Source organism: Zingiber officinale, chromosome 9B (genome assembly GCF_018446385.1).
Source record: "Zingiber officinale cultivar Zhangliang chromosome 9B, Zo_v1.1, whole genome shotgun sequence".
NCBI classification, from domain to species: Eukaryota; Viridiplantae; Streptophyta; class Magnoliopsida; order Zingiberales; family Zingiberaceae; genus Zingiber; species Zingiber officinale.
In genome coordinates, this window is record NC_056003.1 from 6,109,127 (window position 1) to 6,132,395 (window position 23,269).

The 23,269-nt window shown below is 38.8% G+C and overlaps 3 protein-coding genes across 6 annotated transcripts; all 3 read right to left on the reverse strand.

The window, feature by feature from the left end:
* Positions 1–2,043: 2,043 nt before the first annotated feature.
* On the reverse strand, positions 2,044–3,013 carry LOC122023875. Its single transcript, XM_042582281.1, has one exon. The coding sequence runs from the start codon at positions 2,921–2,923 to the stop codon at positions 2,318–2,320; it is 606 nt and encodes a 201-aa protein (XP_042438215.1). The 5' UTR covers positions 2,924–3,013; the 3' UTR covers positions 2,044–2,317.
* Positions 3,014–4,799: 1,786 nt separating this feature from the next.
* Positions 4,800–10,072, reverse strand: LOC122024617. Of its 4 annotated transcripts, XM_042583274.1 has the most exons (10): positions 9,971–10,072; positions 9,659–9,768; positions 7,872–7,998; positions 7,057–7,228; positions 6,795–6,960; positions 6,671–6,719; positions 6,304–6,541; positions 6,126–6,234; positions 5,840–5,973; positions 4,800–5,116 (listed from the first exon to the last, which is right to left on the reverse strand). In XM_042583274.1, the coding sequence occupies exons 2-10, from the start codon at positions 9,689–9,691 to the stop codon at positions 5,011–5,013; spliced, it is 1,134 nt and encodes a 377-aa protein (XP_042439208.1). In that variant the 5' UTR covers positions 9,692–9,768; positions 9,971–10,072; the 3' UTR covers positions 4,800–5,010. The 4 variants fall into 4 exon arrangements, with proteins under 4 accessions (XP_042439208.1, XP_042439207.1, XP_042439206.1 ...); XM_042583273.1 differs by having other exon boundaries at positions 6,126–6,541; XM_042583272.1 differs by having other exon boundaries at positions 6,304–6,719.
* Positions 10,073–10,409: 337 nt separating this feature from the next.
* Positions 10,410–14,927, reverse strand: LOC122024554 (putative pumilio homolog 8, chloroplastic). Its single transcript, XM_042583211.1, has 5 exons — positions 13,616–14,927; positions 13,303–13,465; positions 12,129–12,292; positions 10,848–11,106; positions 10,410–10,755 (listed from the first exon to the last, which is right to left on the reverse strand). The coding sequence occupies exons 1-5, from the start codon at positions 14,764–14,766 to the stop codon at positions 10,648–10,650; spliced, it is 1,845 nt and encodes a 614-aa protein (XP_042439145.1). The 5' UTR covers positions 14,767–14,927; the 3' UTR covers positions 10,410–10,647.
* Positions 14,928–23,269: the final 8,342 nt, after the last annotated feature.

The following is a 23,269-nucleotide window of genomic DNA, read 5'->3' on the forward strand; positions in this document are numbered from 1 at the left end:
TATATTTTTGGAATTAGAAAAATATTTGATACTGATATTTCCTATTATTTTTTTTAAAAAAATACTGTGTTTTAGTATTTTATTTGAATACGAAGAAAGATGGCTAGGAAATAAAAACACAAATCAAATAAACAAACATATATCAAAACTATGATAAGGGTATTTTGACTCCCACAAGTATAGCTGAATTGATATTCAGAATTATAAATTTCAATTTGTTAGAGTTCCTTCCATTAGAGAATAACTTCCTCTTATCTAGAGAATAACTTCCTCTTATCTAGCAAACTGCTCAGTATCATTAAAAGACAGTCCAGTACATGAAACTCCCGTCATGTAAGGTCCCGGGAAAAGATCCATTGTATACAACCTTACCCTGTTTTTTACAAAAGACTATTTCTAAGATTCGAAGCCGTGACCTTTTGATCACATGATAATAATTTTACCGTTACATCCAAGCTCCCCTTCATGACGCCTTGGTTACAAGCTCATAACATATAATGCAAAACATATCAATGAATATTAATCAACAACAGTACACAAGTTCATATCATTAATATTCGAAGTGTTTATCTCTATCTAAAGTTTGACATTAGTTACAAGCTACAAATAACGTAGCTTAAGATTTTAAGTCAATTTGGTTAAGAAAAATGATATGTACAAGGAAAAAAACTCAATGAAAACCTCAAGGATAGACACATAAAGTGATGGGCCCCACAAAAAGTGAAATGGTGGGCCATGACTTTATGTGTCTATCCTTGAGGTTTTCATTGAATTTTTTTCCTTGTGCATACCATTGCTCTTTGGTTAAATCGCACTTGGTTCAAATGAAGCAAATAAAGTCTCTTTTAGCTGCACTTACAAACCACACCTTTATACAGTTCGCTTCACGATCTGCTTGAGTGGCCAATCTAGCAGTCCAATTAGGGTTTTTAAACCATGTAATCAATGCTAACTAAATCATCAACTCTTCACTTCTAATAAAGTTCACAATATATAAGGAAGCGAACATGTTCTATTTATACATATCAGTATACCACGCTAGCTCAAGACATTAGACCATAACTCGTGTCCATAGCCAATATACATTCCTCTATCGACTAAAACTTACAGTACTTCAAATAACTAATAATGCTCAAGAGGAATAGTGAATCTTAACACTTGTATAGCAATTAGGAAATCATATGATTATTATGCACTGTGCATCTTCAGTAATTCATCATAAATAAACACATATTTGAGAACCGTGCTGTAGAAAAGGAAATGGAAATAAAAACTTTAAATCAAAAACTTGAATCATGCCCACTTACCATCAAAAATATGGCAGAATCTGCTCATATGCCAACATACTTGGCAAAGAGATGATAAGGTTCAACAGTTTCCTTATAATGCAATTAGTTTCCTCCATGTTGAGGTCACAGTGAAAAGTAACACTGTGACAAAATTTTGCACAATTAAGACTTCTATATGCTTTCCTCAAATACATTTCAATAGACCATCAAAGCTTTTCCCGTACTTCTAGGGGGAAATAAATCAAATTATAATAAACATTAGGATTGATTAACCCAGGAGATTGCTTCATATCTCCAGTAATCATGTGATTCACAAGATGAGCACGACTAAATGTAGCAAAATTAGAGAACTAAGGACCAGAAAATCATCAGCACAGATGCCATTTTGCCTGTCACATTCCAATAATATTATTCATCACATCTCAGGATTTTTAGAGAGAGTGCAACAAACTATTCCATCTAAACCATAAATTTTCCACTTGCCTCATGTTTTTCAACTAATGTCACAATTTAAAAATCAGCCAACACTAGATTTAAGTATATATGATGTTATGCCTGACTATTAAACCATGCAATGCAAATAGTTTATTCATAACCAACATACATTCTTTCACTTTAACTAGGTAAGCTTAGGAGGAAAGTGAGAATTGAACATCTGAGGTAGCAATCAAAAAACTCAGGCTATCACTATAGCGTATTTAATCACTTGAGCACAAACAATCATTCAATGACCAAGAATCAACTAGATAAAAGAGAAAGAAAATGAAATTCTAAAACTTGAATTAAATCAACTATCAATCCAACATGTAGACGATGTAGTTCATAAGTCAACACCATCAACAAGAGACCACAAGATACATAACTATCATCTAAAGCAATCTCCCTAAGGAGAAATTATTAGAGTTCAACAAGAACTAACTCTTGCATATCCAACATGGCAATTCAAAAAAAGATGTTTTATCAGTACAAATCCAACAGGGTAATTCGAAAAAGATGCAGACTTCATTGCTTATTTGGCCAAAAGAAGACTACCTCTTCCCTGACAAATTCATGCCACTCCACGGGAACTTCCTCTCCTCCTTCTCCTTCTTTACCCTTTCTCTGCCTCCACTGCGATGATGGTAACCGCCCACGCTACGGGTTCGAGCAACATCAGCACGCTTGCCATAGTATCCCTTCAATGAAGCATCCTTGTAATCCTTGCGGCGGCGCTCGCCTAGCCAGTGCTTGCTCTCGCCCCGGCCGTCTTCCCCCTCGACGACGGAGGATCGTGCGGCGGCGGCCTTGGCAGCGGCGGCGACGCGCTCCTTTTCTTCGAGGATGACCTTGACGGGGAAGAGATCACTGGAGAGGGAGAGAGGGGAACGGAGGGTGACGTAGGCCTTCTTGTAGTCGGGCTTGGCGGCCAGGAAAGGGCCGCGCTTGATCTTCTTCCCCTCCATGTTGAGCGTGCGTACCTGGGCGACGTCGAAGCCGTAGAGGGACTCGAGGACGCGGCGGATCTCGATCTTGGAGGCGGAGGGGATGGTCTTGAGGGCGACCTCGCGAATGTAGTCGAAGGGCGGCGGCGGCAGGATAAGCTTAATGGGCAGGTTGGCGAAGTGGATCACCCGTCGCCCCAGGCGGCTCCCCATATCTGCTTCCCCGTCGTCGATGGGACGATGGCTCCGATATGAACTTTTGTTGGCCTCCGACTCGAATAGCTCAGTGCTTATTCTCTAGGGTTTCTGCAGTTTTATGTAATTTTACACGTAATAAATTTAATGTTAAATAAATAAATTTACTTTAATGTTAAAGTAAATTGAGACCTGCTTCCCCCCCTCCGTCCCCGAGTCCCCGACACCCTCACCTCCCGGCCCCACCCATTTTTTTTTTTTTTTTTTTTTTTTTACCTTTATACCCCCCTTATTAAGTGTCCACGTTTTTTTTTTACAAATTTTTATTTCTTTTTAATCAGTTTTTATCAAATTTTTTTTAACAGTTTTATTTTTTAATCAGTTTTTATCAATTTTATTCTTTTTAAATAATTTTTTATTATATATTTGTAATATTTTATTTATTGTTTAGTTATAGATTTTCACATGTCACACCCTCTCTTCTAGCTCCATCATATTATTTACCTTTATATTATTTTTTATTCTATTTATTTTTGTTTTTATATTTTTTTATTAAGTATTTTTTCGACAAAAATATCATATTATTTTTACATTTATAATATGAAATCGGATCCTATGTCCCCAATTTTCTCTCTCCCCGTGTTCCATTCGTCGCCTCCTAGTCGTCGCCCAGACCAGAACTATATCCTAGGAGGAAGGTAAACCGAGGGGGATCATCATTGACACGATCGACATCGGAATTTGGCCGAATTTGAGCAGAGACTCAGATCGACGGTGAAGGAAAGTCTGCTCAGATTCGGCCAAATTTCGACGCTAATTGCATCGATGCGACCCCACTACGTTCACCTTCCCCCTAGGATATAATTTTAATTGAGACGGCGACCGAGGGCCACCGATGGTGCCACCGACGGTGAGCTGAGGCAACCAGTGGGAACAGGGACAGGTGATATTGGAATAAAGGATTAGATCTCTTGTAATCTTTTTTTTTTTAATAGTAAATTTTAGGGGTTATTATTTATAAAAAATTTAAAAGTAAAATATGGATAAAAAATAAAAAAAATTGATGAAAAAATAATAAACAAAATTTATTAAAAAAATAAAACTAAAGAAGTAAATAAAATTGAAAAAAAAAATAAAGAAGTAAATAAAATTAGAAAAAAAATAACTTGTTATTTAAAGAAAGAGGGGTTAAAAGGGCATTTAATAAGAGAGAGAGAGGGGGTGGGCTTTCAGACGGGTGAGAAAAGTAATTTACAAGTAAATTTTAGAATTAATTTTGAAAATAAAATAAGAATTAATAAATTTAGAATTTATGAAATAGATAACAAATTGAAATTAAAACTAAAATATATTTTTATTTGATCTTTTATAAATCAATAAGCATCAGCAATTTCAATTCTATTGGTTCGATGTTGTCCATATAGAAACTTTTTGCCCAAATCATGAAGATAAACAGACCACCTTTACAAAAGCTTTGAACAATTTTTTTTTTTTTTAAAAAGATAGTTTTTTTGTCATAAAAATGAACTTCATTGTGAATATTTGGTTTGTTTATGCTATTGCTACGGAATAATTGGGAGCGATTAGCAAAAACGAGCTAATTTTTGTTGAGTATCATGTCTTGACTTAATGTAACTGGACCCGGACTGTGTCTTTTGGCTTCAACTTTTTAACAATGCATATCAGATTTCGGACTGAGCAAATTGAGGTTTGCATATGCTTGATTCTAGTTAATGTTTCTGGCACTTCATTGTAGGTGTAGCCTTCAGTTTATATTTTATTATAATCTCATCGCAAGTAATCAAATCATTTGGCTAATAATTTTTCTTTCAGGTGCAAACAAGGTTTCTGTACAACCAACAGATGATAAGAGAGTATCATATCAACATAAATGTCCACAGGGCAAGATATAATAGGGTTCATGAAAGAGAGAACAATAATTGCCAAAAACTTTTATTTATCTTGTTCCTTTTCTCGTATGTATGAAACAAGCATGTATACTACCTTAAGGATGGCAAGGTAGAAATTTATGTAACTTACAATAACTGGAGAATCAAGTTTAAAAGTAACAACTTTAAAAGCAACTTGCAATAACTGCAACAGCTTTAAAAGCAACCACTGCTGATGAATGGCAAAGGCTCCTGAAAGAGCAAGTGAGCTACAGATTGATCCGTTGAATTTCTTTCATTTTCAGTAATTATCTTTTTGCACCTGCTTGAACAACCACAGCGAAGGAATTAGTAGAGAGCTCTCTCTGCCAGCAGCATAAAATTCATCCTTGCAGCTAATGTTCGAGGTAGTACCCTCATTAAAGCAAGTTCTAACCACTAATATAATTTGCTGTGCTTAGTTGGATGAAAGTAGGAGGGATTTATCTTTAAGCAAATCAGGAAGAAAATGGAGCGCAACAAAATTTAAACATCTAATAAACACCAAGTATATATATTATTTGTTTCCTTTTGACTTCATCCAAGTAAATAAGAAGAATGAAATAGAGTGAAATTGAATAAAATAATTCATTTCTATAATTTCTCTTCATTTAAAACTTCTTCATTTCTCTTCTACCTTCTCTCCTAGAAGTAAACATAGCATTAGTGAAAGAAAACAAAAGACATGATATTAGGCATGTTGTTTTTTCTGTAGAGCTGAATTCAACCGATTGAGACATTGGTCACATAAGATTTAGTTATTTTATATCCAGATTAGAAGGCAAAAGTTATGGGCAAATTTTCCAAGTCTGATGGGAAAATGGGTCTCTCAACAATTGTAATTCAAATTCGCAACACTCAGCTGGGATCAAATTTCCGTGGAAAACATGTATTCATCTGAGCAGAGGTTTATTAAGCATTTAGATCATTTAATATTTCATGGTCAGATCTGCAAAGCTAGACAGGATTTAAAGGATTTTAGGCGGAATCAAGAAAGTAACCATACTTGTTTATAGCTACTGCATCCATCTCTCTTGTAGCAAAACTCTCATTGTGCCCACTGCAGATATTGCTTTGTGCTGCACTCTCTGCTAAACGATATAGCCCGTCTCTAATGCACAACTTAGTTGTAACATTCAACTGTGAAAAGAAATAAAAGTGCTAATGTTACAGCTACTCAGTTAACATCCATGCAGAGTCAAGTTCAACTATGCTGAGTGACAAGTTGGCACATGAGTTATTTGTACCAATTTGATCACTCACTCAAAACTCCAACCAACTGAAATTAATACCTGAATCATAGCATTCCAAAGCTGCCGAAAACCCAATGCTTCTTCAGAGACATCATGTGAAGACATAGCTGCAACTAAACAGCTCCCCTGAGTTACTTTGGAATTGAACCTAGAAACCAGAACATTATTGAGTGCCTTTAAAACTCTACTAGCTAAACTATCTTCCAGTTTATCATACTTTTCAGCTACAGCTTTAGTAGTCTGTGTATCATGATGGGAGTCCTCTGTATGCTCTGAATAATATGACTGCGTTTCAGGTAGCTTTTCCATTCTGATATCTGGCAGCAAGGCTGAAGGGAGTGTTGATTCCTGATGCCCCAAGACATGAACTGCAAGATGTTCATATGGAGTTGTAGAATTAGCATTATTCTTGAACTTGTTACTTGATGGTGTCAATTGTTCTTTGGGCATGAAATCTGCAGGAAGGCTGTAATCCATTTTGGCATCAGAATTGAAATTGGGCATATAACTACTAGAAGGGGTCCTAAAGAAAAAAAAATCATCTGCGAGCCACTGAAAAGGAGTTGGAATCTTCTGATCATTACATCTTTGTATTACATCATCTTTTGACGAGTATTGACTGCCATTTTGTTTCTATAAAATGAACAAATGATCAGGATAGGAATACAGATCATAACTCAATGTAAGTTCCAAAATATCATAAATTACCGATGGACCAAATTCAGGAAAATAGCTGCTGTTCGAATAATTTTCTTCCAAGATATCATTCAGATAACCAAGCACTGAACCATCAACCATATCAGATGAGAATGGCACCTGTGATACCTCGTCAATACACTTTACATGTCTTTGCCCAAATGATGAATCATGCTCTCTCCGATGAAAGCAAAAAATTGTTTGCGGTGTTATAAATGGATCAAGTAGGACTAAAGAAAAGTGCAGCTAACAAAATAACAATATTTTCAATTACCTGAACATTCTTTCAACATCAGCAAAATTATCCATCTCAGGCCAGTCATGCAAATTGAAATTTTTTGCTACAGAGCTGTGAACATTTTCCAGAGGGATTACATTATCAAAAGCAGAAGTCATCACTATATAAGAAATTGCAGCCTCCGCGCTGATCGGATAGGTTTCCGGTCCTACAATGGAATCCGTTTATATATCAATGGCCAATGATCACTATAAAATAATGGGATACTTCAGAAAGCTATTGGACTCCAATATGTGAGAATGCAAAAGGGGGATGGATCATTCTACCAACAAAAATATATTATCAAATGCATAAGACATTCTCACTGTCATTGTCGTCAAGTTGTTGTGTTGATCTGAAGTATTTGGAGTAGATTACATGAATCTTACTCCTCCATCGCATTCTATCTAAAACCATATTACTAGCAATATTCAAATTAATTAAACCATTTTTAATGTGTTGACTGATATTTCCATTGGTCTACCTATACACCTCCCACTTTGCACCTCCGATTAAACTCTTTTTGTTATATAATATATTTGTCATCTTTTAATATGTCCATACCATCTCAATGTGTTTTTTTTCTCACTGTATAAGATTTGACATTTGTTGAATTTCGCCACTTTCTGCAAAGCAATTTTAGACAAAGATTAACATAGTTTTTTTTTTTTTTTGAAATATGCCCCAGCCAAATGCTCTTGAAAATACATTCTCATATGCATAAGGAATTGTGTCAAAAATTTATAGAAGTCTTGGACATTGATCAAGATTCTTGTCTATTTCTCTAACTAATAGTTTTAGACCAAACTTACCATATTTGCTCTTCTTGAAATACGTTTCATGTTCTGATTTCTTGTGCTTGCATAAAATTTCACATCCTTGGATAGACACTATATGATCACCTTCCGTGTCAAAATCATTCCTAGCATCTTCTTCAAGCTGCAAAAGAAAATTGATCAATCTTCTCACCCTTGAACTACTAAAGGTTTTTGAAATTAGATATAGAAGTCAATGGTGGGAGTGACCTAATGATTTCTCATGTTTCTAAAGATTATGCAATAGAGAGTGTAAGAAAAAATCTTTTTTCAAAATGAGAAAGATGAAAAAGGCCAAAAGCATAAACTTTAAATAGTTCAGGTACTAAACAATTAAATCATAGGTTCCAACATAGTTACTTTAAATAAGCTTTGAAGGGGAGCCTTGGCGCAACGGTAAAGTTGTTGCCATGTGACCAAAAGGTCACGAGTTCGAATCCTGTAAACAGCCTCTTGCAAAAAGCAAGGTAAGGCTGCGTACAATGGATCCTTCCTCGGGACCCCGCGTGGCGGGAGCTTCGTGCACCGGGCTGTCCTTTTTTTTTATTCATTTGTTATATTACGAAGAGTAGGAGACATGTGTGGGACTTTAGTACGAGTCTCTGCAAGACCTTTTGTTTAGTATGCCTTCATTATCGGCGATCCCAGCAAGAACTCATTCTTCTATTATATAAGAAGCTGCGATGAGGTGAATCTCTCATCTTCCTCTCTCTCCGGTTGGTAGGGCATCCAAGAATCTTCTACCCTCTTGTTTGATCTCCAATGGTTGCTCAAAGAGATAGATACTAAAATATATTGGGGTATTACACACATTCAAGCAGTGGTTTGATCTCAAATTAGGTGACCTAATGGCCACCACCCGACTAGGAATGCACTTTTTTGAATATTAGAAGTGAGAATCCTCCCTTGTGAGTACTCTCTGAACTGCAGGCTACCTGTACATTGCTAATATGCTAGTTTTGTCTAATTTATTGTCTAGGAGGTATAGATGTTTGTATGAATGTGTATGATCTTTTTAGACTAGAAAGAAAAGGAACTACCATAAATGTTCTGAAGTTCTCAACCGTTGGAGCATGTTGTCAACTTATCAGTGTGGATCTGAAGCCTATTTAAACTTGTGTAAGCAAGCGATTACATGGTGGGGGTAAATAAGAAATACTCTTTATCTCAGAAACAACAAGAGGACATCCCGGTATCCAAGCATGACAAGTAGCGTATCAAATCAGAAAATAAGAAGCTCAAAAATTGTCATCATGATTGTAACAATTTTGGTTATTGCAATTATGAACTACCAAAGATTCTTAATTGACTTTTTAACGAAATCTAAGTTCTCAGCCACAGAACTGCTTTGCAGAAGAGTGGAGAACCATCACACAGGAATGGATCCGGCTCCCATAGCTATAGTTGCAAGAGATATTTCACAGAAAAATGCAAGAAAAAAAGAAGTTCGGAGACATTTGTTCCTGACTCCCTATGTTTGGAGAATACCAAATATCCGACCTGCCCATCCTCAAAAAAATATTCACAGTGAAGCAACCTAAGATCTTTAACTCTTACGTATTGGCCAATCCTGTCATTCAGCACTTATAAATCTCTCTCAGTACTCGCTTTGTCTTTCAGCAGACTGATAACACACATTAGGCATAGATGGGCATCGGTTCTCTATATATCGCCGCGGTCATACCTTGATTTTCCCCGAAATAAAGAATAGTCGAATCAACTAAACATCGAGGAAATAAAAAGGAGTAACAGTTTTGTTGCGCAGTTTTACTACGATAAGATACCTCATATATGCTCCAATCCGAACTTCGCTTCATCACTCTATTCCCAGGTCAAACCTTTCGATCCGACCTCTCGCTCCCCAACAGAACGCCTGCATCTCTTCGCCACAAATCTAGACAAGAAAATCGAAACCAAAGCCGTCATCAGCACGTTGACATCAAGATTCATACGGCAAACAAGTCTTGAACGGCAGAAAGAGAGGAAAAAAAAAAGATCTCGAAGGAGCAAAAAAAATTCCCGTAAAACGAGAGCAGGGAAAGGGGCTTGCATTACAGAACAGAGTAGCGTACAAATGTTAGACAAGCCCTGCTTACCCTAGCCGGACGCGTCTCCGGTAGCTTCTCACTTCTTCTGGCAGACTATTTCCGGATCTCTGGAGAGGCTCCTTTATAACCACATTAAGACGAGGCGTGTCCTCAATCATTTTTTTTCTTTTTCTTTTTTTTTTAAATTACAATTTAATTATCGCGGTGGGAATGGAGCTGCCGTGGCGGTGGGCCCATGGCATATCGAAACTAGCGGTCAAGGAATAACGAAGAATATGATTTCGGATGTGATCAATTACCCGTCCCTTATTGGCCACAGCAAACGCCAAGTAGAGTCTCGTAATTTATGCCTCCAGCTTAGAAAGGCATAATTACATTCGTGGTTTTCCTGGATCGCCAGTAACTTACATTTTCTATTTTCTTAAACAAATAAACATCAAAAGAAACAAGGTCTTAAACCTACTTATTGTTAAAGCTTATTCTCTATTCATAACAAAGATAACTGTCTTGAAATCTGAAAAACAAGATATTAAACCTGCTTGTACAACAAAATCTGCAAGCTGAACTAGGCAACAAACTATCACGAGAACAAGATAAAACTCCCGCTGACGTCCAGTCAAGCGCATTGCTAGACATTAAACTTATTCTCACAGTTATAGATCTTCATAAATAGAAAAAGGTACCTAACATTACAACATAACTCCAGATCCAACTCCAAACGCACATCACTTTTTGGACACTAGTTTTGAGTAGATCTGCCTGCAGTAAGGGTTGGTTCTCAGAGTTGGTGCATAAGGACGAATGGCTTTCTCTAGTGCAGCATGAGATTGGCCCTGTGTTGGAAATAGGTTATTAGTAAAGAGAAGAGGATAGTAACTGCTACATTTCAAAGTCCCATTTCGTAAGGGAAATTGCTAACGAGTACCTTGGAATATTCAAGGGCTCGTTGGATGGGATAGTTTGCGTAAGGGTGTTGCAATAATTGGTCAAAGTGTGGGACTGAAAGTAATTCATCTATGATGGTGGCTGGAAAATCTTTGCCAAAGTACAAGAAGCACCTTTCCACCACATTACTGCTGAATTTTTGGGTGGATAGTTCGACATATCTCCCCTGAAATTGAGATGCCAAGATTGCAATTGCAAAAGGCTTCTCCAATTCGAGCACTGCTTGGACAACATAGTTACTGAAATAGAAGAGAGAGCATAAATATAATGATTCAGTATCGAAGCTAAAGCTTACTTACCTCACAATAATATTTGGAAAAAGGCAAGCAAAGGCAACTAGGGTAAAAGTAGGACAGAGAGAGTAAATAAATGAAAAAAGAAACACGTTACTTAGAAGGATGAGTTGAGATAAATTCTAATGCACAAGATTAAATAAATTATAAAAAATAATGATACAAGAGTTTCAATATAATCAAAACCTACTTCTGCTAAATACCACAGTCCAAAGTTGAGCATCAATCTGAGATAGCTGAATAGTAAATTATAAACTCGACCAAAGTTGATCCAGATTAGGGGAACTAGAAACAAGGACAATGTAAATGCAGCAGTCAGAAAAGAATATCAATTAGTGTGATATTAAGAATATGTGGCAAATGTCCAACCTGAAGGCCTACAAAATCTGACTGACTAAAATGAAGTGGTTCGATAACTAGGAAATTAAGATTCTACGAGAGGCAGCAGATAAAATCATTACTGAAAGCATGACATAGAAGATCCATAACACACAGGAAAACGATTTGCCTTGTCTCCAAAGTGGCATTTCCCACCTCAGGACCTATGCAGAACAGTCTGAACAGATCAGCATAAAATAAAATTATAAAAGACAGCCACTTCAAGTTTGGACCCTGTTCTTCAGGAACTTTAGGAAAGACTTACATTTTAGCAAGCATATTATGGCTACATATCTTCCTTAGTTATGTTAAAAAATCAACAATTTAACACACTAAGGATAACACAAGGAGTTAAATTTCAAACATTTTGTGTGGGTTGGCATGTCATGTACATGCTAAAAGAAACCTTCCTAATACAGCTAACACAAGCAATCTATCATATACACTAAACCTATCAAACTGCCATGTCAATTGGAGGATGAAGAGCTAAAGAGCAGCTCAGTGCCTCAGGCTCTGAGAAAAAGAGTCTAGGAATGATAAATATACAGTCCTGCAGCATAGAAGTTGTAATTTAAGAGTGAAATATTTACCCATAGGGATCTTGAGCAAGTTTATTGCCATTAGTAGCAACTACTGCAACCAACTTTTCTTGGTATTCTCCAGTAAAATTACGTATGCATTTTTGTAACACACAGCAACCATGTCGATGAGTAGCAATGTCAACACAATACATGGCAGCAGCATCAAAAATAAACTGTATACAGAAAGACTCAAGAATTTAATGAATCACAAAGAACTAATCGGCTAACTAAAGCTCATAAAAAATGAAATAAAACATAGAAGTAGAAGGTACACAAGCATATATAATGGGCACATTCTTCATAACCAAACTAGAGTCAGTTAGAAAGATACCAGAATTTCAACTGAGACATGCCAATATTTTCAATCAAACAATATATATATATATATGGTTAAAACTTAACCACAGAAGTTAGTTAGTTCATTATACAACTGTGAATCAGTGAATGTACAATATTCTAGTAGTTTTAATACTCGTGCATAGGCCAGATAAGTACCTTCTATGGGCAACAATGAAGTGGTATTTTTTGAACATTCACAGTACAAGAGGTCTTCATCTAAAGTAAAAAAAAAAAGGGCGTAAGAGGTAGGGTTGTGCCATAGCCTATTGAATGGACACAAACTGTATTTTGTCTAGAAGAAAATTCCTGTGCTTAAATCCGGAAAGATACGGTCACAAGACCTGGATTACAAAATGTAAAACTTCACATGGTGCTAGGGTTAATATTAGAGATTCCAGTACATATTATGTCCAATATTGATAAAAATTTTAAAAGGGTACCCAAACAACCATATAAGTCCCGATTTTACATTCTAAGATGCACTGAAATTCAGTTACAACTGTATGGAAAGATATTTCTAATTAGCTAACAATCAAAACAGAAGAATAGGAATTCATATTCTGGCATTCTAGGCTTTGAAGGGTGTGATAAATGAATCTAAGAGAAGAATAGTTGATGAAAATGTATTAAATCGAGCATCTAGAGTCCTTGTTTATAATTTTCACCAAATAATTCGAGTTAACAATGGTATTGAAGGGTGATCAGCATTTAAAAAAAAAAGTCAAAGGTTTAAGTAATTAAGAACCGATTGACAAATTATGAAAGAGGGCCATCTAGAAGTATAATTACAAGGATAAAAATTTCATTCACAGAGAAATTTTTTCCTAAACTAGAAACTCACTACCTTATTGTCTTCAGTTGTAAAAGTTTCCAAGCAACGTTGAAGAACATGGCTTCCATTTAAATCCTTCACAAGATTTACAAACCCAGGTCTTAGAGCTGATGTAACCAATGAAATGTGGTGCTTAGTTTTCACAGTATCTATCAACTTCTGTACTGCCCTTGTCCTGAGAAATACATCCAAATAGTTTCATGAGAGGGCAACGTCACAAAACTTTAAATGATTGGCAGAATAAGTCAATACTAAATTCACAGTCCTGAGCATAAACGCTAAAGAGCACTTTATAAAGAGAGGAAATGAGAAGGTTACTACTCACCCATGAATATTCAGGGAGATTCCAACAACATTAGCAGGATTTTTGTTAAGCATGAGTAGGATCGCCATCAGCTGTTCTTCGTTGCATTTCCCCAGCAATTTCTGCATGAGATAATTTCCGAAAGGATCGACCATGAGCTCCACCGTGCTATTGATAACCCCATTAAAAATCGTATCAACCTGATGCTTCCCTTCATCAAGCATCTGCTGCAAGTACCGGCAGCCATGCTGGTCCTTTGCGAGTAAGTATAGGTGTCCTTTGACACCCATCAAATTTTCATATTTGATAAAAGGAGCTACACGCTTTACAGAGGTTCCCTGAGCATTCCTTTGGTTTTTTGTGCAATGAAGCCCCATTTCCCGTGCAAAACTAGCATCAGACGTGTTCCTTGCCATTCTCACTGGTTGATGTCCAGCACGAATAGGCAAGTTTAAGCCATCTGATGCATTATCCCAGTTTGGATCTACTCTAGTCATCTCTGATTGTAGCAACACATCAGAGATCGGATAAGGTTTATTAGGGAAGGAAGCAAAATTTCCAGAATGGTTTCCCCAATAGTGAGGATTCATTTGTCGACCAGTGTCCAAATCTGCAGCTCCATATGAGGACTTCCTGAGCAACGGATCCACCAAGTTCGCCGCGCCAGGATAATGCCGCTGGAATTGTGTGAGAGACGAGTTCCCATCTGCATTCATCAGCGAATCCCATCCAAAAGGGTGGAAGAATGCCTCACATCCTCGATCCGCAGGACGATTATTATCCTGGAACTGGAAAGAACCGATCGGGCGACTATTAAGCGCCGACGTCGGAGGCAAAACCGAACCATTCTGATCGGCGCCGAGACGGACATTGCGAAGGTTCTCGACCAAACGGGTCTTCTCCACCATCGCGGCAAAGCCCGCAGGCTTCCGAGCCCATTCTGTCAGGGAGGGGCTGTCCGGCCCCGACCTCGACGACGAGGACGACCAATCCGAGCAAGAAGCCCCCTCGTGCCCCGGCGGCACGCTGCTATAGCAGATACCGTTCAGAATCTCGTCCCAGATACGAAAATCGACCTCGTATCCGCCATCGTAGGCGTCGAGATGACGGATACGGGGAATCTCCTCCAGCAACCTCTCAATGTCCTGCTCCTCCGGGTTTCTGGCCATCATCGCTTCTTCCGCCACCGAGAACTCACAAGAATCGAGGAAGAAACGGGGTCGCTAGCGGAAGGAGGATTAGGGATCGCGAGAGGATTCGGAATATGAGATATCTCGGCCAAGGCGAATTGAAGCACAAGAAGAATAGTAGGAAGAGTGGTGGAGCGCCAGAACTCGGCGAAGAGAAGGGGGTTTACATGGGCTTTATATACAGATTGGGAAAGGTCACTGGAATACGACACAGCGAGGGCGAGGAGTGCAAGCGCGACACACCCTTACCGCGGTGCACGCCAGTTGACCCGGTGATTCTCACCTCCGTGTCTCCCTCCGTTGCGCGCCCCGTCTCGGTAACTTTAAGGCGCCTTCTTTTCGGAAATTATATAAAAGCAAAATTGAACAAGGAAAGATATTTATGAGATATTTCTTTTTCTTTTTTGAGAGTGAGAGAAAAAAACGCCGATTCGAATGCGTTCCCGGCTGAAATATCTCCCAACGGACGAGCCCAATCTGCTCGCGTGTGATATAAGATCCTAAAAAAATGCTACATTTTTTATTTAAAGATAATGCTAGAAAATACTTATCCAACACGTTTTGATTTTACATTGTAAAATAATAATTGCAATTAAGTGTTAATTGGGCACAAAAAAATCCATAAGATCCTCCACTTGGCATTTGATTTAGTTTGTGCAAACCTAAAATTCAGTTGAGCCACCTAAAAACTACACCTCTGACTTGATACTTCAATTATAAGAATTCGAGTTTATTATTATTGTACCTTATTCAGCACAAATCTACCAACACAACCAGTGATCCATAGGATTGTGGTCTCTGTGGATTTAAGGTATTGAAGTAGAATGGATCCTGAAGTCCATTTTCACTGTCCTGCATTTCCTGGAGCATTTCCAGGTAAAGCCGATGAAGTGAAGGGACTGGTCTCATCAAGATTTAGAACCAACTTCTCAGGCCTCTGAAGTAAAAGTTGGCCGGATAGTTGGCTGCAATTCATAGCATTGCTCAAAGAGACCCAAACATGCATGATCCATGCAAGTGCTCTGAATCCATATGTCATGCATCTCCGATCGAGGGGAGGCTCTGCCATCGACACTCCTGAACCATCAATCAGAGTACACTGCTACAATACTCTCTATCTGTTACGCAAACACCCAACTGACAATATTTTTTTTTTCTATGATATTCAACGATCATATAAAATTATAAAGGACAAAAATATTTTCTAAAGCTAAGTGATGAATGGCTTGGCATAAAATTGTCACCCATCAGTGCTGGTCTTCTTGTATTATTGGCATAAATAATTCCATTAACCTATTGTACTCTGCAGATTTATGGTTTACAGCTTGGTGTTAAAGATTATAAAGGAAACAATGCATTCCTCTCACTGTCTCACTGGTGAAAATTAAATAAGCAGCAAACCGTGATCTATTGTCTGCTTTCCACTTAATTATAATCGAATGTCGAAGAAACTGTAGTTTAGAACACAAGTTCATCTACTTCTCAGTCTAATTATTAAGAACGACAGCTGATCCGGTCTAAAAGTGATGGAGATGAGATGTACTGGGTAGAGGGCTTTGCCGTTGATCGGAAAAACATTCTGTGATGGAGAAGAGAAGAATACACCTAGCACTTCTTCCTATGCACACCGCAAATAGAGCAAAGAGGAGTATTAGAGCAAGAACAAGAGATAGAGACCTTGACGCTCAAGTCACTACAGTAGCCAAACGAAAAGTGGAGAAATATTGTATGCTTTTAAGGTTTTTGATATTTGGTCAAAATTTTAAAAATACTTTGATTTTTTATGAAAAATATTTTTTCCTTAATAAAGGACCTTAAAAGAAATATTTTTTCAAAATTTCATGATTTTTTAAATTTTCTGAATTTTTTTTATACATTTCTGAAGTTGACTTTAGAATGTTAAAATTTCAACTGCATGTGCACCAATCGACTGCATCCGATACCAGTCGACTGGTACATGTTTTTCGGCACTTTCAAAAGCTGGTCTTTGATGACTTAGGTAAAAATTTGATGCCAAGGTTGTATAATTGTTTGATGTAATCTTTATGATAGTGTCAAAGGGGGAGAAATGTGAAGGTTTAAATTAGAAACTTTTATTTTTCTATTTTGTGCAAAACTTGAAAATTGAGTGATAAGAGTATATGTTAAGGGGGAGCTTAGTTTTTATGCTTCATGTTTATACTATGCTTGTAATTTTCAAGTTGCTATTTGTGTCTAACTTAAACATATTGCTACACATTAAAAAGAGAGATATTGTTAGTGTAAACAACTTAGGTTTGATCGGTACGATCATGATTTTGATGTGTGTGTCAAAGAGTTTAAGTTAAGCTTTCATATGTATTTGATATGTGTTTGAGGCATGCGGGACTTGATGAAACACATGAGAAACTTGGTGCGGCCAAGTTTGGGAAGCTCATCCTAAGACTCGGATCCTTGAGTCGGTGAAGGATGGTGTGGAAGGCATCCGAAAAACCTCCGAACGAGGAGCAATGGAGTGGAGCCGAGGGAAACGGACTTCAAGGCAACGTGAAGGATGGCATGAAGAGGAGTCGCGGGCTCGGTTGCATCTGAGGGGCGAAGGCCGAGGAAGAGGGCTTCAAGAGCGACTCCGGAAAGGATAAGTGTGAATGAATGTAAGGTACCAGTTGACTGGTCCAAATTCATGAAGAGCACGGAAAGGTTATGTGCTCGTCGGCTGAGAAGGCCAGTCGACTAGTATAAGGCCAATGATAGAAAATGAGTTCTGCAGAGAGTCGTTGATTGTATCTAACGGCTACATTAATCGACTAGTGCATAGACCAGTCGACTGATGTCGAGATAAATTGATATTGTAATCAACTCTCTCCTCTTATTTAAGGGGAGCTTTAGAGCATAAAGGAGGTTACTCATGCTCATTGAATAACTCTTAATTATTCTCTGCCCAAAGCTCCCAAAAGCCTACTCTCTTCTTTCTAATCTTATTTTCAATCTTGTAAAGAGGAAGAGGGCATTGTGAGAGATTGTACTCCACCAAGAAGGAGTAAGCTTTAGTCGGAGATTGCCAGGGACGAATCCATCAAGAATTAAAGCTTCGTCCACCTCAAGGACAAGTCGTGGAGTAGGAGCAAGCAATTTCCGAACTACATAAAAGAAATTGTGTTAGCGTTTGGTATTCTTTTTTTTTACATTGCTTTCATTGTTATAGTTGTATTTCCGCTTGCGCACTTACCTTGTAGAAAAGTAATCAACTTGGGGGTGACCTAGTCTATCCAACCCCCTCTCTAGCTGGCCACAAGATTCCTAATAATTATTACCCACCGCATCAAGACCATAACTTGTCATAATGTAAAATACTAAACAATTAATGATTAAATGATAAGGTTATTTGAGGAAATAATCTTATTGGTATTTTTAGAAATTTTCTGAGATTTAATTGGAGCTCTTATGACGTATTTAGAGGGGATGCACTTATGAGTTCGAGAAAAACCTGTTTGGAATACCCGGAGGTGGGAGTTGATTGAGGAATTGATCTAGGGTTTAATTTATAAATCCCTAAGTTATAAAAGAAAATTTTCCCGTGCCCTAAACCCCTCACGCGACCAACCCCCCTTTTTCCCCTTCTTCCTCGCGACGCCGCCTCCCTTTCTTTGCCAAGCCTTTTCCCCCCAAGTTATCACCGGTTTCCTCTTCCCCGAGCCCTCACGCGCCGCCGCCTCGCCCCCTTCGCTGAGCTCTCCCTTTCCCTCCGCTGTCCCTTGCACGAGCACCCCCGGACGCCGCCGACGTCTCCTCCTGGCCGGCACCCGAGCACCGCCGGCACTTACTAGCGCTGTCCTCTTCTTTTCTGTTGCCCAACGCCAACTCTACGCCGATTCTTCCGCCGCAACCGCCTCTCACCGCCAAGCAACGTCGCCACCGGGGCATCTCTATGAACCATGCCCTAATTGATCCAGCAAGTAGTTCTCCTCTTGTAGGTATGATAAGTGTTTCAGTTCTTGTATAGCTATCGGTTTTTCATGCATATGTTGCTGTACATCTAGAGGATGGTGTTGAAATGCTACCTTAAAGTGGGTCTCGGTGAGTTATGGATCTTGGTGTTAATATGTGAATATGTTCTTGAACAGCTAACGATTTCCCTACATATATTTTGATTTACCATTGGATGATGGAGTGGGATTTTGATCTGTTGCATTACGTTGATGAACGGTTTGAAGGAGTTGATAATGTGAATAGGTGTTGGGTTTCTGTTTTTGCATTTTCAGTTGTGATTTTGGTGTTAATGCTATGTTAACATTTTTGGGTTTGATAGATGAAGAAGGTGAGGATCTGGAATAGTTTTATGATCAAATTGCGATTTATGTGTAGGGAATCAGAACTTGCATTATTTTGGTAGTTGCTTCTAAAGCTACCTAATGAAATTTAGCTTGTATATGTACGGTTAGCAACACCAAATAGATCACCTTATGTCAGTAGAAGAACTATGCATGATGTAAGAAGCTAAACTATAATATTGGTTACAGGACTCTAATGCGAGATGGGCACTTCGACGTGCGAATTGTTTTAACCTGATCTACAATAAAGGCGGGTGCTTCTTATCTTGATTCTTTAGTTTCTTGAACTTAGTGCATGAGCTATTTTTAATAAGGACTGTTTTACCTTGACTCCACTCGTAACTTTTCCTGTGTTTGATACTTCTGTTGATACAGTCTGACCTGGCTGTTGTTTTTATGTTGACACTGATTTAAGTTTGTATCAGATATTAATTAAACTCAAACTGATTATTGATCAAGGTTGATCATGAGGAGAGGAAAAGTCCAAGTACGGATACTTGGCACGCGAAGTCGGAGAGGGCTCGGCAGCTCGTTCTCCGGACTAGGTCAGAGAGGGCTCGGTAGCTCGTTCTCTGGACCGAACGAAGTCGGAGAGGGCTCGGCAGCTTGTTCTCCGGACTAGGTCAGAGAGGGCTCGGTAGCTCGTTCTCTGGACCAAGAAGACGTTAGAGTTTAGGGATGAGAAGCTCTAAAACTAACTCAGGGACTTTGGATCAGTCAACAGACTGATCCAGTGATACTCTGTGTGACTGGATCGGTCGACAGACCGATCCAGTGATACTTGAAGTCTCTGATCGGTCTATGGACGGATCAGAAACCACACAGAGAGTTTCTGTGGGTTATCTGATCGGTCTGTGGACCGATCAATTACCACACAGAAGCTTCTGTGGGCTATCTGATCGGTCTACTGACCGATCAGCAACAATTGACGGAGCTCAGAATCGAGGGGGGATCAGTCTTTGCACCGATCCACCCATAGTCTGATCGGTCCACAGACCGATCAGACTCCTTCCAGACCGATCAGAAGAAGTCCTGATCGGTCCAGAGAGCCATGGATCGGTCTGCTGACCGATCCACAGCGATGTCGTTTGTATTCTGCTGTCTTTCTGCAACTTCTGATTTCTCTGAACTAACGATCTGCTGTGAGCTTTTTGAGTTACAGGTTGCAGGTATCATGACGATGCTTGAATTAAAATTAAGGTCTATCAGAGGAATAAGACAAAATGGTTTTTCTACTGAGCTTGGCTGCAAATGGTGCATTTGAAGCATCAACGGATACTGGCGATCTGGGTATGTTCTGGCTACAATCAGCTTGACTCCTTGGCATTGGTTCGAGCTCAGAAGACACCAGTGAAGACCATGGATGGTATTGGTGTGAGTTCAGAGGACCAGATGAGGAGGAGGAGTGATTGGCGACGCCTGAGTTGATTGCAGTGATTCGATACAGGTTGCAGCGATTCTATGCAGCTTGCAGTGATTCGATGAAGGCAAACGCAGTGAAGAAAGCAGAGAAATAAGAAGGAGAAAGAAGAGAGGTTGGGGTAATGTTTTTGCATTACAAACTCTCTGTCGTCGATTAAGCAAGAGTGTTGTGTGGAGCTCTTGGCTGAGGATCCGCTTCTTTAAGCTCTGCTTTCATTGTGGCTGTAAGTTAATTGTGCATTCATTGTAGCCACCAAATTCTGTAAGTCTTGTGCTTCATTTAAATCCTTTTGAGACTTTGTGGAGAGGTTTCTCCACCGAGAAGGAGAAATACTTAGCCGGAATCTGTCCGGGGGTTGATCTACCGAAAGATCAAGGGATCGTCCACCTTACGGACACGCCGAGGAGTAGGGGCAAGTTATCCCCGAACCTCGTACATCGTTTTGTTAGTGTTGGTTGGTTTTCTTTCCTTGCATCAGTTTTTGTTTTGTTTATTTCCGCTGTGCTAACCAAGTTTTGTGAGGAAATTCCTTGAGTTTTAGTGGTGGCTATTCACACCCCCCTCTCTAGCCATCCGAAGATCCTAACAACTTCCACTCAAAACCTTTGAGATATTCGTTTCTATATCTATACGGTCTCACGTTGTTGTCTATATGATATTTAGCAGATACGAGACACCATATACTAGATGTTAGATAATGGATATATAGGTAATAGATACTATGTTTGTTTGCTTTGAATGTTGTATGTTTATATACCTTATTGAGTATGCTGGCTTCATGTAGCATACCTGTTTTCTGTTTATATATATATGATGACTGCTGCATTGTATGTATCATATCATTGCATGCATGCAGGCGACCACTTCTTCCTTGTGGGGGAGTGAGTCGTCGGGTCGCGCCGCACACTCGGCCACTCGACAGAGTGGTAGCTGGAGGAGATGTCGCTTGTCCTGTCGTGCCGCACTCGGCCACTCATGGGTAGTGGTAGCTGGAGTTGCGAGCAGCAGGGATCCCCTTTGCTGTGTAGCTAGTTAGCTACTCAGCATCTGTCCATCCGGTCACTCAAGAGTAGTGGCGGCCTTTGGGTGGTACAGTTATCATCGATCCGGCCTCTCGATCATACAGGGGTCGTGGTGCAGAGAGGTGGGCGGGGTGACCATCCGTGCATACGCTGTTATCGTTATATCTGCTGATGTTGTTGTTGCTACTTTTGTTGCTGTTACTAGCTTATATGTTGTTATTGTTTGCTTCTGCTGCTGGTATTAGTTTATGTGGCTATTGCTCACTTATATTGCTATGCTTGCTTATGTTGAGATATGCCCTTGTTGTAGGTGTTTAGTTCTTGGTTTACTTATTGGAAGTTTGTATATATCTTACATATTTCCTCTATAGTTATGAGCAATACTGTAGCAGATTTGTACTACTTCTAACCTTCTATTATTAGCCTAGGATGTGGTTTCAGGTATGAGTACTTATTATGGTTTTATTTTAGTATCTGCTACTTCCCTTATGAGACTGTATTCCTTTTGGCATTGTTTGTTTGTTTATATATATTCATGCACTATCTTTCCTTACCCGCTGAGTTCCAATACTCACCACCTCGCAAATTGGTTTTCTTTCACCAGGTAGTAGTAGATGATTCATGGATGCTTGGAGAAATGTCGGATGCCAGTCCTGGGTCCTGTGTTATATCAGTTTTATTTCTGCTTTACTTGTATTTTTAGTATATAGCGATTTTAGTATTGTATGAATTGGTCTGTGTTTGGAGTTTGATTCGTGGTGTTTTGCTTTTCGTGATCTTGTGGTTGTGTAAGCCTAATTGGCTAGTAAACTTTAGTTGTGGATTGTGGAGTTTCTCTTCGTTCTTCCGCTATGTTTTTGATACAGCTGTGTGGACTAAATATTAACTGCGTAGCTGTTTTATTCATTTATGTCCAGCCGGGTAGGCTGCGTATATTAACTGCGTGGTTACGTTATTTCTATTTTATATATGTTCCAGCCGTGTGGGCTGATGAGTATGTTGTTTATGTTCATATGTTGTGATGTATATATATATATTTCATATTGTTATCGGTACAGGAGAGATGCTGCCGGATTTTTGTCTGATACTTCTCCTCTAGAACGTGACAATTTTAGCATATTTTCATAAATTCTCTTTTATTATATTTAACTTGAATCAAAATAGTGTATCTTGGAATTCAAAAAATAAAATGATGCTATAAGAATAAAAGTTTATTATGACATTTTCGTAATGACACTGGTTGGTTATACGTATTTTATAAGGACATTTATTAAAAATCATTATTTTTTTAAAAGAATATCAAATTAGATCTCATATACTGACAAATTTATAAATGCCATTATATGTATAACCATATTAATCAAAGTTGTTGCCCCCAGGGGCTGGATCAGTTGGTAAGTGGCTGGGAAGTTGTATCATGACGCAGCGGTTCGAGTGTCGACGGTTGCAATGTGGGATAATATCCCTGTCTGCCGGCTTAAAGCCTCGAACCCCAGCCACTTGTCAACCCAGCATTCACCCTGATTAACCCTCCTCCTACATCACCGTGGGGCAGGCGTAGGGGGCCGTCGGGGCGGCGGATTCCTCCTTTTTTTTTGTATCATATTAATCAAAGTTGTTTAACTTTTTGTTGGATATTGGGGCCTAAATGGACCAATACGATTTTGAGGAGGAAAAATCGGAAGTCATCAATTGTTGAAAGTCGTAATTGACTTCAAAATTGAAATCTA